Raw genomic sequence first — 12,905 nt, 5'->3', positions numbered from 1 at the left:
CCATTCCTGTCTCTGCCACGGAACCATTACTACTAAACAGATGAAGCAGTCTTGCAAAGATACATTTGTGTTCATAATTAACCCAAAAAATAATTAAAGGCTCCGAATATATGCATATTCTTTCTGAAAAGTAGATTTATTTCATTTGGATTCACTTAGAGCAAGAGCCCTGGTTTCATCACTAACTGTGAAGAATAGCATTGACCTTTTTAGAGTTCTTCAGAGAGCTGTTCTTTAAACTATCAAACAAAAATAATCATCTTTGGTGTTTAAAAAAAAATAAGGCAAGTCCAAGTGAAGCGAGGAGATTGGAGGGTAGAAAGGATTGATTTAGGCTTGAATAGCTGTGAGAAGAATGCATTATCCAATGAGCCCAACTTTGGGCTTTTTTCCCTAAGACCCAGGAGGTAAAATTCATGTGCTAATACAGTTATAAGCTTATTCCAGGTTGTCAGTGCTTTAGCAAGTTTAAAGTTTATTGTAATTCCTCCTAACATCTTTAATGGTCCCAAAGCTTCTAATGTTAAAATATACTGGAGAATTCTGCTTTTGTTTATTTTTTGTAGTGACTGTTCTGTAAAATTGAAGTTGAGGAAAATGTCTCAAGGCGAAAGTTTTGTTTTAAACGGTGATTGCCTTTGGAAAGATGTCTTTGCTACATTGTGTATTAATTTAAATTATGATTTCATGCATCATACCTGTTGCTTTGTATCTGCAAAGTTAAAATAGGCACTTGAAGACAATTAAAACATTTCTTTTGACTAGTAATCTGGGCCGGCAAACTGGGTTATAATAGCTGTTGAATCTGTGTTCCCATGTAAACTGTACACCAAATGCCAGTCAGCCCATGCCAATTAGTGCTCATGTTGCTAGGTCACCGTGGTCAATTGAGAGCTGCATCAATAGAACTTGAAAAGGTTTCCTCCCGATCAGACCTTCTGACATATTGAGCAGAATAATGGATGGGAAAAAACAGCCAAGTCCCCTACCCTGGATTCAAAATACTCAGCAGTAAGAATTCATTTGCAACCTGCAATTAACTAGAAAGAATGGACTCCAAGAATGAGTCTGGACATTTTTAAAAATAAAGCCTCATTCTCCTGTCTTGTACATGTTTACTCTTTGGATAGCATCTTAAATGTAGCCAACTTGGAGATCTTGGTCCAAATCTTTACATGACTAAAAAGGAAATTTCACAATTGTAAATGAATAAAATTTTTATTTTTAAGCCAGGCCTTTCTGAATCAAATTTTAAACACTCTTTAATAAATGCTGATACTTTATGAAACTTTAGACTACACTGGATATGTGGGATACAAAGGCCACATATATCCCATATGACAAATGCAGCAAAATTGGATTGCAAGAATGATACGTGCTTGACTTGTAATTGCAAAAATGATACCTGCCAATTTTAGGCTTTTGGCTGTATAACATGCTTGACTTGTAATGCACACATGATGCTTTTCCACAGGGGTGTTGGGGCTGAACCTCTACTGCCATGGAACCGGATGCTCCAGACCCAAAATGCAGGCTTTCAGCCAAACCAGTACCAGATGCTAGCCGGGCCTGGCGGGTATCCACCCAGACGCGATGATCGTGGAGGGAGACAGGTGATATGGTGTGGGCTGTGGGACGAAAAACATACTGTGTACTTAGCCATGCCTCTCAGGACTCCATATTTTCTTAAAAAACATTTCTGGATAAGATATTGATAGATTAGCTTAGCTGAACTTGGGTCCCTCATTAAAAATGTATATAAGGCAAATATCTGCCTCGCTAAGTAAATTATACCTTGAAGATGCTGAACAATTTCCAGAGCAAAAACTCTTTTAATCATAGCTATCAGTGACCTTTAGCACAGATATGGTCCGTTACCAGAAACCTTGTTTATCCTTTAAGGATATTGCTTTTTGTTTTACTACAAATTAAGTCTCTCATAATAGATGATAATTTCCTAGAAAATGAAAGCAGGAATCTATCTTTTCAACTGTATATTTATCTTAGAAGTCTTATGTCTTGATGTATCTGTTATCTTTCCTCATGGAAAAAATCCTTCATAAAAAAATGTTCCACATATTTTTCTACCAAATGTAAACAGCTATACATTGAATGAGTATAATAATTCCTAGATACCTTTAGTAGATGTAAGCTTCATTTCCTTTTCTCTATAGCATCCAGTTTTTGCAACATTTAAGACTGAAGTCTTATTTACTCCATTCTATTTGTCCCCCAGCCATTTGATAACACTGTCCAGTATTTACATGCTTTGTCATCAAATTATTTTTTTTTTGTCATCAAATTCTTGCCAGAGAACAGGATCAGTGTTGTGTCTCAGAGTGTGTGCTATTTGTGGAGTTTGGTACCTGTGGTGATGCGAAGTGATCTCAAATTGCTTTACCTGGTGTTGCCTACAGGCCTTTTGCAATGCTTCAAATATTAATTTTATAACTCAAGGTCTTACTATGTGTCCCCTTATTCTGATAGCTAAGAAAAGTCTTTTTTACACTGTTTCTTAGTGTCTCTGTTCACTTTACAAGAAAATAATCATCTTAATTGTCTTTTGAGAGAATTGTGTTAGCTTATTAGACTCAGTTCATAGAATTTTACTTTGAAAACCTCTAAATACCATATCATAGATTGAGAATAGGTAATCTAAATAATGAGTATTATTGAAACAAGGACATACTTATAACTAGAAGATCTTAGAGAATGTCTAGTCCAGTCACCTAATTTTCCCAGTCAGAAACTTGAAACCCTAAATAAAACACTTGCAGTTTGGCAACAAAGCTGGGAACTTCTGAACCCAGTTCATTTCTTCCCTGCCTCCTTCGGAGGAGGAGATCTTCCTTTAAGGAGCTCTCTGCTATTACAGGAGGTGAAATTCTTATTCACTTAGGACAGGGGTGGGGAACCTTTCTTCTGCCAAGGGCCATTTGGATATTTATAACATCATTCTCGGGCCATACAAAATTATCAACTTAAAAATTAGCCTGCTATATTTGGTCAAACATTTCATTAACAGCCCTCATGCCTTTGGCAGGGCCAGACCAAATGATTTTGCAAGCCCTATGTGGTCCTCGGGCCGGACGTTCCCTACCCCTGACAGGAGATCAAAACCACTTGGTAAATTTGTAATTCTTTTAGTACCTCCTTTTTCTCAGTGTCTTTCTCACTGATTTTTATTTAAAAACAATTTTTGAAATACTATTAAATTATAGTGAAATTTATATGACTACAATGCCTTAGCCTACAGTGTGTCTTTCAAGGGTCTACAGAAATATTATTTGCAAGCACACCTAGGAGCTATTAGGAATGTCCCTAGTAATTGATTATGTAACAACCTAATATGTTACTTAATGCTCTACTATTTATAGCTTAAAAAAAATCAAAACCACCCTAAAATTCATAGGTATTTAGGCCTTAACTGAATTCTTACCTTGGTTAAGCAAATTGACTTTAGTATAAATGTATCTAAAGATGAAGCTTACATCTACTACCTGACCACAATATGGCCTGCTGGGGGTGGTAGGGAAGATTGAGAACTTCAAGGGTTTTACACAAACACTTAACTCTGTATAGTTCATTTGTGTAGATTGTAAGGAATCTTTAAATTGCTTGATAAGGCTTGTTTGGTTAGTTGTCAGTAATAGCATTTGTGCTATTACTAATGTCCCACTTTGCAACAAGCTTGGTATAAATGAAGACCTTCTATGTGATACACCTTTAAGACATATTTACCTTCTTTATGGTATATTTTTCCATATAGCGGAAAAATTAATTTTTTTGCAGGGGTGTTAATCCAGAAAATAAACTCTTTCTTTTGCTTATTTTCAGGGATATCCCAGAGAAGGAAGGAAGTACCCTTTGCCACCACCCTCAGGAAGATACAATTGGAATTAGGCTTTTGTAAAGCTTTCCCAAATCCTTTCATCATTCTACACTTTTATGCTATTTGTGGAAAGATTTCTTTCTCAAGTAGTAGTTTTTAAGAAAACTGCAGTACTTTGTGTATTTCTTTTAACTGTATATTTCTACTGATCTGATCTCACTGTTTTATGTTGCTTTCCAAAGATGTATGTTGCATAATACAGTGGATCTGAATTTATTATTGCTTGTAAAACATTTTGATGGAATAGGAATACTGGTTTTTCATTATGGTTAAAAATCAAACCAGCTGTGGATTTCAAAACACAGTGTATTCTAGATCATCTAAGATCCATGCTGATTTTTAATGCACAAGAATTAGGTATGAACTCTTGAGCTGGAACCCTCAGCCAACTAGAGTATATATTGTTCAGTATTTCTTTGGAAACATTTCATTAATGTACTTGTCTTACAGAAATTTCTGGACTTTAGTAAAAACAAACAAAAAATTTTAAAATTCTGGTTTCTTGTGTTCTTATTCTTTTACAGTATTTCAACTTCAAAAATGTTGGCCAAGCATGTTGGTTTTTCTAAAATCAGTTTTTCAGAAAACAGTTAATTTCTACAATAAGATGTTAAGATGATATGCTCAGCAATACCACCCAACCAACGCATATGTTAGTATGCCTGTCAGCTTCTGATTTTGCTAACTATAAAATCTTTGTGAGAATAAATTATTTACATTTTACAAATTTCATGTAGACTCCTGTATCAATTTTAAGGACTTTAAAAAAATTTTATAAGAAAAGTTGGGAAGTGAAAAGTTTAATTTATAGGTAAATAGTGTATGCTCCTTAGCACATTTTTTTGGTGTTACTTCTTAATAGATTCCAATTTGTACTCATTTTTTTCCTTGCTACCAAGCACACTATAATTCCTTAAATTTAATGCTTGGAGTTTACATACAACACTTCCATATGTGTTTTAATTTGATCACCAAAACAAATTCAGATACATTATAAAGATTCTTGCTGCTTTGTTTCCTTCTTTCCATTCTAGCCTAAGGTTGTAAAATAAGATTTCTCTTTGTCCTGCTGACTTAGGATATTTTTGCTTTAATATTCAACTAAAGCACACTTGTTAATCTTATTCTATGTGTTAAAAATCTCACCTTAATATTAAATAAGGTATTTTGAAGTTACTGGGTTCATTGCTGGTGATGGGTGAATAGAGCAGGGTCCTTACTGTTGAGAAAAGTTTCTCAACTGGGAATTAACACAACCATTATGTATTTCCTTCACAATACATTAAAAAGATAATAATGCCTTCCATTAAATTTCTCTTCCAAATATTAAAAACATATAGCCACTTAAATCAAGCATGGCATATTCCAAAGGAGCTTATATAAATGTCTTATTGTGTATAGCTTTATAGGTACCCAAAGCTCACACACTTCTACAGAACCTGTATTTTCTCCAACCTTCAGTTTTGGTTTAGTTTAGCATTGTTTCAAGCTATCGTGTGTGTCTGTAAAATAATTCCGTTTTGACTTGGCTTTTCCACAATTATATGTAACTATTCAAAACAAATTAAATTTTAAAATTAATATGTATAGTGTCCTTTTGAAGATGCCTAAAGTAAAAAGCCTGATGGAAAAGTTGAGGCTGGATTCTCCCTAACAGGTTGAGTGCCCTGAAGGACATCTGGTAATAGCTGAACCCTCACTTTCAGCCTCCCCCATTCCTTCACCCTGGCTTCCTTCTCTCCTTATTCTACCTCCATCTCTTCCCAACTTGTCCCCATCTTTGAGTGTTTCAGAAAATGTCCTGTTATTTCAATAAGAGGAAGCTTTTGAGAACTTTAAATGCAATGTTTAAAGCCATAAACATTCCCCTCCACATTCAGATGTAAATAAAGTTAACAGACCAATTTTAAATAATTAACTGTACTCCATTATATTACCTTTAAGTAGGGCAAAGTTTTTGAGAGTCTTTAAAGATTCTTGAAGACCTTAGAACCTGGAAAGGGCCTGACTTTATTGTGGCGCTAAGGGCCCTTACTGCGCAGTGGTCCTCCCTTTACGTCAAGATCAAATGAGGTAATGCACATTAAAGTACAAAGCCATCTACAAATGACTATTCAATTGTCATTTAGCGTAACAAAGGCAAATTGGGTGTAATGACCGGTAGGTTAACTTTAGTTCGATGACGCGGGACAAGGTGGGGGTTGGGTGGCTGCACGCTGCGGGTGTGGCTGGAGGTCCCAAGTGCGGGTTTTGGGTTGGATGCATTGGAGGTGGGGGGGGAGGGGCACCGCCATCAGGACACGGCGACTTCGCAGCGAGATGGTGGTGGCGCCGGGGAGCAGTGAGCCTGGTGCGACGGGGACAGAGGTGCAGCTCTTTAGAAGCACCTCTAAGCCCAGTCACCCTCCTGGCCGGGCTGGGAAGACCACGGACGTGGGGCGCGTGCCCTACGCCCTGGCTCCGATTCCTCGCTCCGCGGACCCGCCCGCCCGTCCAGCGTCAACGTCGCAGCCGCGGGAGCCCGGCGTGGAGCAGCGTGGGCGCAGGAAAGCTCAGATCTCTGACCCTTGGGGTGGTCCTGTGTCCCGGCCGCCACCTGGCCCAAGCAGGACATTGCAGCATCACCTCTCGGCTTCCGGGACTCAGTGTCGCAGTTTCTCAATCTAACCGGTTTCATCTCAGCTCCCTGCACGAATGCACCGAATCTGAAAGGGAAGAGCGGAGATTGTCCTCCCTTCCGAGGCTGCTGTTTTAAGTTCTTGGTCTGAACATAACCGAATTTAGCTGTGCTAAATCGAAGTGTGTGCATTCTCCGGAGAATTCACTAAGATTCCTTATTCCCCGCCGGCGGAGCGGCTGCCTGGCTCCATCGCGCTTGTCGGACGCTTTCCTGCCCACTCCAGAGAAGGTCATGGAGCGGAGGTCCCGCCAGACTACTCCTGGCGATTGACTGCTCTACTGATTCTAACCAGGAAAGAAATCAATAAACTAATAAAATAACAAGCAGCCCATTCTTGATTAATTTTCCCTCCACTCAGGGTTAAATTGAATGCTTTGCTAGTGCTGCTTGTTTCCCGATACCGTATTAAATAAGGCCAGGAGAGAACACGCTTTGATCTTTGTGTGAAATGGGAATATAGCTATTCACTACTGCAAAATAGTTTGCACAACTTAGAGGTAAGCAAATTAGTGGTTAAACTTGTATTGGAGAACTCACCCAAACAATTGCTGAAACTAGGTAACATTGAATTTAAAACAAAATCGCATTTCACTCAATTGCAGGTAAACCTTCCAAGTAAAAAACAAACGAAATCCAAAAACCTCTCCCATAAGCTTCCATTACCTCCTAACTTAAAAATAATGAAATCAAAGTGATCTTGAAACCACAGTTATCTCTACGTACTGGAGAGAGCCAAGTCCTGACCGGAGGGAGATGGGAGACGCAGTTCCCCATCTGAGTATAGTCTTTTGCGTCTTCTCATCAGTTCTTACTAGCAGTAAAAAGCTATTTATTTTCTTAATAAAATCTATCCTAGATTTCTGTCTCATTGGGTTTGGGCATAGCAAGTGGCAGTATTTTTAAAAACCGAAGTGAAATAATCTAGATGCAGAGTTTTATCCATACATGTTAGTATTGTGTTAAACAGTTGGGCAATATCATTCTCACTTTGAACTGTATCTGAAGTTTATATTGCCACCATAAAATTCTCTTATGCACAAATTCATATCTAAAAATGCAATCTTTGTGTGTGTGTTTTTTTTATGTGACTGTGGTCCACAAATTTATTCTAAAAGTCTTTCTAAATCATCAGTATTCAACGAAACTAACAAAGCAAGTGTTTGGAAGCTACTTGCCCTTAGTGAGCAGGATTGAATCTCTGATTTGCTTTAAACTGAAAGTAAACAGTCGCTAGCAGGATGAGTTTGAACACATCAGTTGATAAAAGTCTGATTGACTACTTGTTCTAAGCAAAACCTTAAATAGAAGACAACTGGGTTACACCCCCACCCTTCCATAAACAAAACACCCTTCCTGTTTACTGCACACACTCTCACACATACAACATTCCAATTTACATCCCAACACAGATTACAGAGAAGTACCTGCAATCCCTGCTGCTGTTCCTCCTGCAATCTGATTCTGGGTTTTGATTCCTGTGTCTCAATTAGAAAAGATGAGTTAGATTGTTGTAAAATCCCCCAAACAGTTAGGAAAATGTCCCATGTGCAGTTAGCGTTTCTGAAATCGAGTTTGGCTGTGGCCTCTGCTAAACTTCCAGGGGGCTTTGTTCCACTCAGACCCTCCCTCTTGGTCCTGAAGACACTTATCCTCCTCTCCAGTTAATGAGTTTCACCTAGTCTGGCTGTTCGCGTTTTTTTGTTTTTTGTTTTTTTTTACAAAAGATCTGCAAAGCACTAATTGCAAAAGGAAAAAAGTTCTTGTTTTGCATTAATCAGAATGTGGAGTTCTAGAGTAAACATGCTTTTTAATTTTCATGTTTCAAGAATCAAGCCTGATCCTCATGTCAGGATGTGCGCACACACATAAACGCGGTAGTTTCTGGGTGCAGAATGGGAAGCCCTCTGCAGCAATTACTGTGGCTTGGCTCCTTCACAGAATGCTGAAAGAAGATAGGCCTGTACCAAATACACTTTCAGAAAATACTGTATAAAGAGGCTGTTTATTCTTCATGATCTTTTGATACAGAGTTCACTTCTAAGGGCTTCTTTGTTCCAGAAATAAATTATAAAGAAAAAACTGTCCATGAAGATTTATTTTTCTAATGTTATGTTACTAGGAGCCCTTAGTCCATAAGCTATTGTTTCTGTTGCAATTGGGGCTGTTTCTATACATTTAAATATATACATATATCAAAGGATGCAAATGAAGTAAAATTTTTGAATTCTGGTACTATGAGGGAATCAAAGCACATCAGAAATAGTTATGCTTCCTTGGTTAACATTTTGAAAGGCAGTTCCATCAACGTGCAAAACCCCACATTTTTGTAGGCATATTGCAACATTTCATACTATTTTTTGTTTAAATTATTCATTTTTATGTAAAATGTTTTAAAAATTAGTTCTCATTTTCCAAAAATGCACTCACAGCCCCTTGATAAAGACTGGTTCCCTTGCTGCTTTAGTATTTTTTTTTCATCTGTGAAAGTGTCTGGAGTTTATTGTTATATACTATACAAAATATAGTTTAGAAAAAGTGCACGTTTAACTGCTAAAACACCTTCCTAAGGATTCACTTTGCACATTCAGAAAAAAACAAAAACAAAATGAAGTGAAATAAAACGTTTCAATCTCACACTGTAGTTCTTCACATGTAGAAGAGGTTCGGGTGCCCTGGTAACTATTTTGACCATTTATAAATCATGCTTTATCCATGTCTTTTAATTTTCATTAATGTTGTAAGTTCATGGTTTTTTAGCTTTCTTTTAGTATTTTTACTCCAACACCAGTTATTTCAATTATATGTTAATTGAGATGTGTTGTAACATCATGACAACTATTATAAAAAAACAAAACAAAACCTATATAATTTAGTGAAAAAGAAATGACCACTTGACTTTCACAAGAAAGCACTTAAGTTTCTTTTGTTATATTTAAATATCCATTGAACATAGGAAATATAAATTGGCATATTAAAGAGTAAATACATTTGTACAATAAAACACCAACAAAATCGGTGTGCAACCCCTGTTAAGTTTTAATATGATGGAAAAATTATAAAAATTTTAGTTACTTATTATTTACATCCTGGCTATAATTCAATAAATTACCTTATTCTCTTCCTTCTTGGCATGCTTTGAAATAGAGATTTTGTTTGCTTCTTCTAGCATTTAATCAAGATATTCAAAATCAGACAAGCAAATATCTTAGAAAGAGTAAGTAATGTGTCTACAGAAGAATGGGTGTATTTATTTTATCAGTTGATTTGGGGAGACCAGATTCCATATAAAAAATAGTTTACAACCCTCCATGACGAACTGCATGGTTGGGGGTGGGAAGGGGGTCCTGTTTTAGGGTAATATGCAAACACTCATTTGCCAAATAATGATCAAAACATTTCAAAATCAGCATTGAATTTAAAAAGCTATATCAATCCATATAAGCAGTATTTTGATTATTTCCATTCCATTTAATAATTCCTCTGCAATAATGTTTCTATGTGCATGATCCACCAATTTACTTTCAAACATTAATGAAATTGCACTTAAGGGGGAGGGGGGGGGCTCTTCGAAAATTAATCTCCCAAGATAAATTCCGCTTTCAAAAAGATTATTAAAGCTGGGTTGATTTTTTAGAACTACAAACACCAACAAAGTTTCCAACACTTAAAACTCAGAGAGCTTTGGCTAGGAATGTGGTGGATGTGGACTCGGCCAGCTTTTCGCACAATTTGGAACTTCTGGAAGGAGGAAACCACCACCTCGGAGCCTCCTGGCGCGTTACATTTGGTCCCGGGGCGGCCGCCGTCTCCCGCCCGCAGCAAAGAGGTCCCGAGGCCGCCCCTCTCTGTGACCCGTGTGTTCCCTTCGACAGCCGCACACACAGAAGTCATGGGTACGATTCCTCCGTCCATCCTCGCCATGTTTTGCAAACCCTTCAGGCCTCGGGCAGGACCCCGCCCAGGGCACCCGCGCGGTCACCACGTCCTGCCATAGAGCAGGTTGGCCCCGAGCACGCCGCCGCCGCCGTAGTCCCCCGCGGCCGCGTCCAGGGCCGCCAGGCCGCCCCCCGGGCCGTGCAGCGCGGGCGGGCTGGGCGACAGCTCCTCCAGTTCGGGCGCGGGCGTCGGGGCGGGCGGCTGCGGGCCGGCCTGGCCGGGCGTCGGCGTGCCCGCTCCGTTCTGGCACGGCTTGCCGTCCTTGACCAGCACGGGCACGGCCACGCGGCGCGGGGACGGCGGCGGCGGCGGCGGCGGCGGGGCCAGGCCGCCGTCCTGCTGCAGCTGCTGCGCCGCCTTGTCCTTGGCCTGGCGCTTCATCTTGTAGCGGTGGTTCTGGAACCAGATCTTGACCTGCGTGGGCGTCAGGTGGATCATGCTGGCCAGGTGCTCGCGCTCGGGCGCCGACAGGTACTTCTGCTGCTTGAAGCGCCGCTCCAGCTCGTAGACCTGCGCCTGCGAGAAGAGCACGCGGCGCTTCCTCCGCGGGGCCGCCGCCGCCGCGTGCAAGGGCGCCAGCGACTTGGCCGCGTCCGCGATGCCCGACAGCGGCCCCACGCCGGCCACGTTCACGCCCGCCGACGGCCCCATGAACCTGGAAACTGGGGAGGGGCCCGAAGGGGAAGCCGCGTGAGCGCGAGGCCTGCTTCACTTCACACCCCCCGCCCGCCCGCCCGCCCGCCCCCCGCCGTGTCCCGGGACGCCCCGCGCGCCCCGGGCCGGAGCCCAGGACCCGCGGCCCCGCGCGCGCCCGGGGACCGGCACCCACGCGCCCCGCATGCCGTGGCGGGCAGAGCCCACGCCGTCCGCCCTGCCTCAGCCCCGCGCTCCTGGCCCCGCTCACTTGACGAGTAGCGCGGGTCCGGGTTGGCTCCGTACCAGCCGGCGGCCCCCGCGGCCGCGCCGCCCCGCATGCCGTCCGCGTAGGCGGGCAGCTCGCCCATGCCGCCCAGGCCGCCGTTGCAGTAGCCGCCCATGGCGCCGTGCGGGAACTGCGAGACGCCCGCCGGCATGTGGTAGGTGGCGGCCGCCGCCGCCGCTGCCGCCGCCGCCGCCGCCGCCGCGTTGTGCCCCGCCATGGGGTGCGGCTGCATGCCCGCCACGGCCGCGCCCTGCGAGGAGGGACCGGGCGGCGCGCGGTAGGCGGCGGCCGCGGCCCCCAGGGGCGCCCCCAGGCCGGGCGGCGCGCCGTCCATGGCGCCGCTGAACTTCTTGTAGGTCTCCTCGATGGGGCTCAGGATGTCGGACACGGAGAAGGGCGTCGTATGCTTGGGGCTCAACGACATGGCTCGCGGGCCGCCAGGTAGGGGGTCCTGGGGCGGGCGCGGGCGGGATGCGGCGGCCGCCTGTCGCCGCCACCTCGGCCGCGGCCGCGGAGCCTGCGAGGAGGAGTCGGAGGCGCCGCGAGCCCCCGGAGCCGCGGAGCTGGGGTTTGTTTTAGTCCCGCGCCGGGTTTACGACAGACTCGGGGGGCGGAGCAACAGCCCAAACGAGCAAACAATGGTCATGGGCATCTTTTTCTCTCGCCCCCCCCCCCCCCCCCGCCCTTCCCCATACGGAGGCAAAAGGGGTGAAGGGGGCAGTTGGATGTCTCTTGACAAGAGCACCCCCCTTTGCTGTCTGCATGCTCCCGCCTCCGTCCTGGCAGTCACCCCAGCCCTCGAGCACCAGAACTAGGAACTCCGAGGCCGGCGTCCAGGCTGAAAGTGAAGGACGTCGAGCTTCGCCAGTCCAGACTTCGGATTTCCTGAAGTGACTTCGTAGCCAAGCCCCGTATAATTGCGGATGGGAGATGTGGTGCTGCATTGGGGTGGGGGCGTGCAGGGCTCGCTTCGTCCTTTCCAGCTACCCCCCCCCCCTCACTCGCTCCATCATCTACTCGTCTTTAAGTGTTAAAAAAAAATAAGCTCTTGGGTTCCACCGTAAGAGCGCATAAAGAGGAGAGGCACAAGGACCGTCCTTTGCCATTGTAGGGCTCCTAATGTATGCATCTTTAGACCCTTCAGCAGCATTTCGTGGGCAACCAAACGGGCACTTCTAAATTAGCTCAAAGTATCCAAATCCAAAGAAGAGAGAAAACACAGGGAGACACACTCACAAACACAGAGATGCTAGCTTGTAAGTATTCTGTTTTTACTCTGTGGGGATGGAGGCTGAGGCTGAGGTTGGTTAAGGCAAAGAGAGTAACTTCTATTTGTTAAAATGTTACAAGTTCAGTTTGCACCTGTAAAGTTTTTTTACAGCTTTCTGCAGTTCGTTCAAAATCAATCTCTCTCTCTCTGTCTCTCTCTCTCCCCCCACCCCCCTTTCTCCTCTCTCTCCCCGCTCTTGCTCCTC

At 43.2% G+C, this 12,905-nt stretch overlaps 2 protein-coding genes across 2 annotated transcripts in view; one reads left to right on the top strand and one right to left on the bottom strand.

Moving 5' to 3' along the window:
- The window catches only part of XRN2 (5'-3' exoribonuclease 2), a 94,005-nt gene extending 87,976 nt beyond the window's left edge, over nucleotides 1-6,029 (top strand). Inside the window, exons 29-30 of the mRNA XM_079783977.1 lie at nucleotides 1,475-1,613; nucleotides 3,838-6,029. Coding sequence (XP_079640103.1) covers nucleotides 1,475-1,613; nucleotides 3,838-3,903 — 205 coding nt within the window. The 3' untranslated portion in view covers nucleotides 3,904-6,029. The remainder of the gene's footprint in view (nucleotides 1-1,474; nucleotides 1,614-3,837) is intronic.
- Nucleotides 6,030-10,547: 4,518 nt separating this feature from the next.
- On the bottom strand, nucleotides 10,548-11,854 carry NKX2-4 (NK2 homeobox 4; the record flags this gene model as incomplete). The annotated part of the gene is made up of 2 exons (XM_079784942.1): nucleotides 10,548-11,170; nucleotides 11,413-11,854. The coding sequence occupies 2 exons, from the start codon at nucleotides 11,852-11,854 to the stop codon at nucleotides 10,548-10,550; spliced, it is 1,065 nt and encodes a 354-aa protein (XP_079641068.1).
- Nucleotides 11,855-12,905: the final 1,051 nt, after the last annotated feature.

Source organism: Cnephaeus nilssonii (genome assembly GCF_951640355.1).
Source record: "Cnephaeus nilssonii genome assembly, chromosome: 11".
NCBI lineage: Eukaryota > Metazoa > Chordata > Mammalia > Chiroptera > Vespertilionidae > Cnephaeus > Cnephaeus nilssonii.
This window is presented reverse-complemented; position numbering and strand designations above follow the sequence as displayed.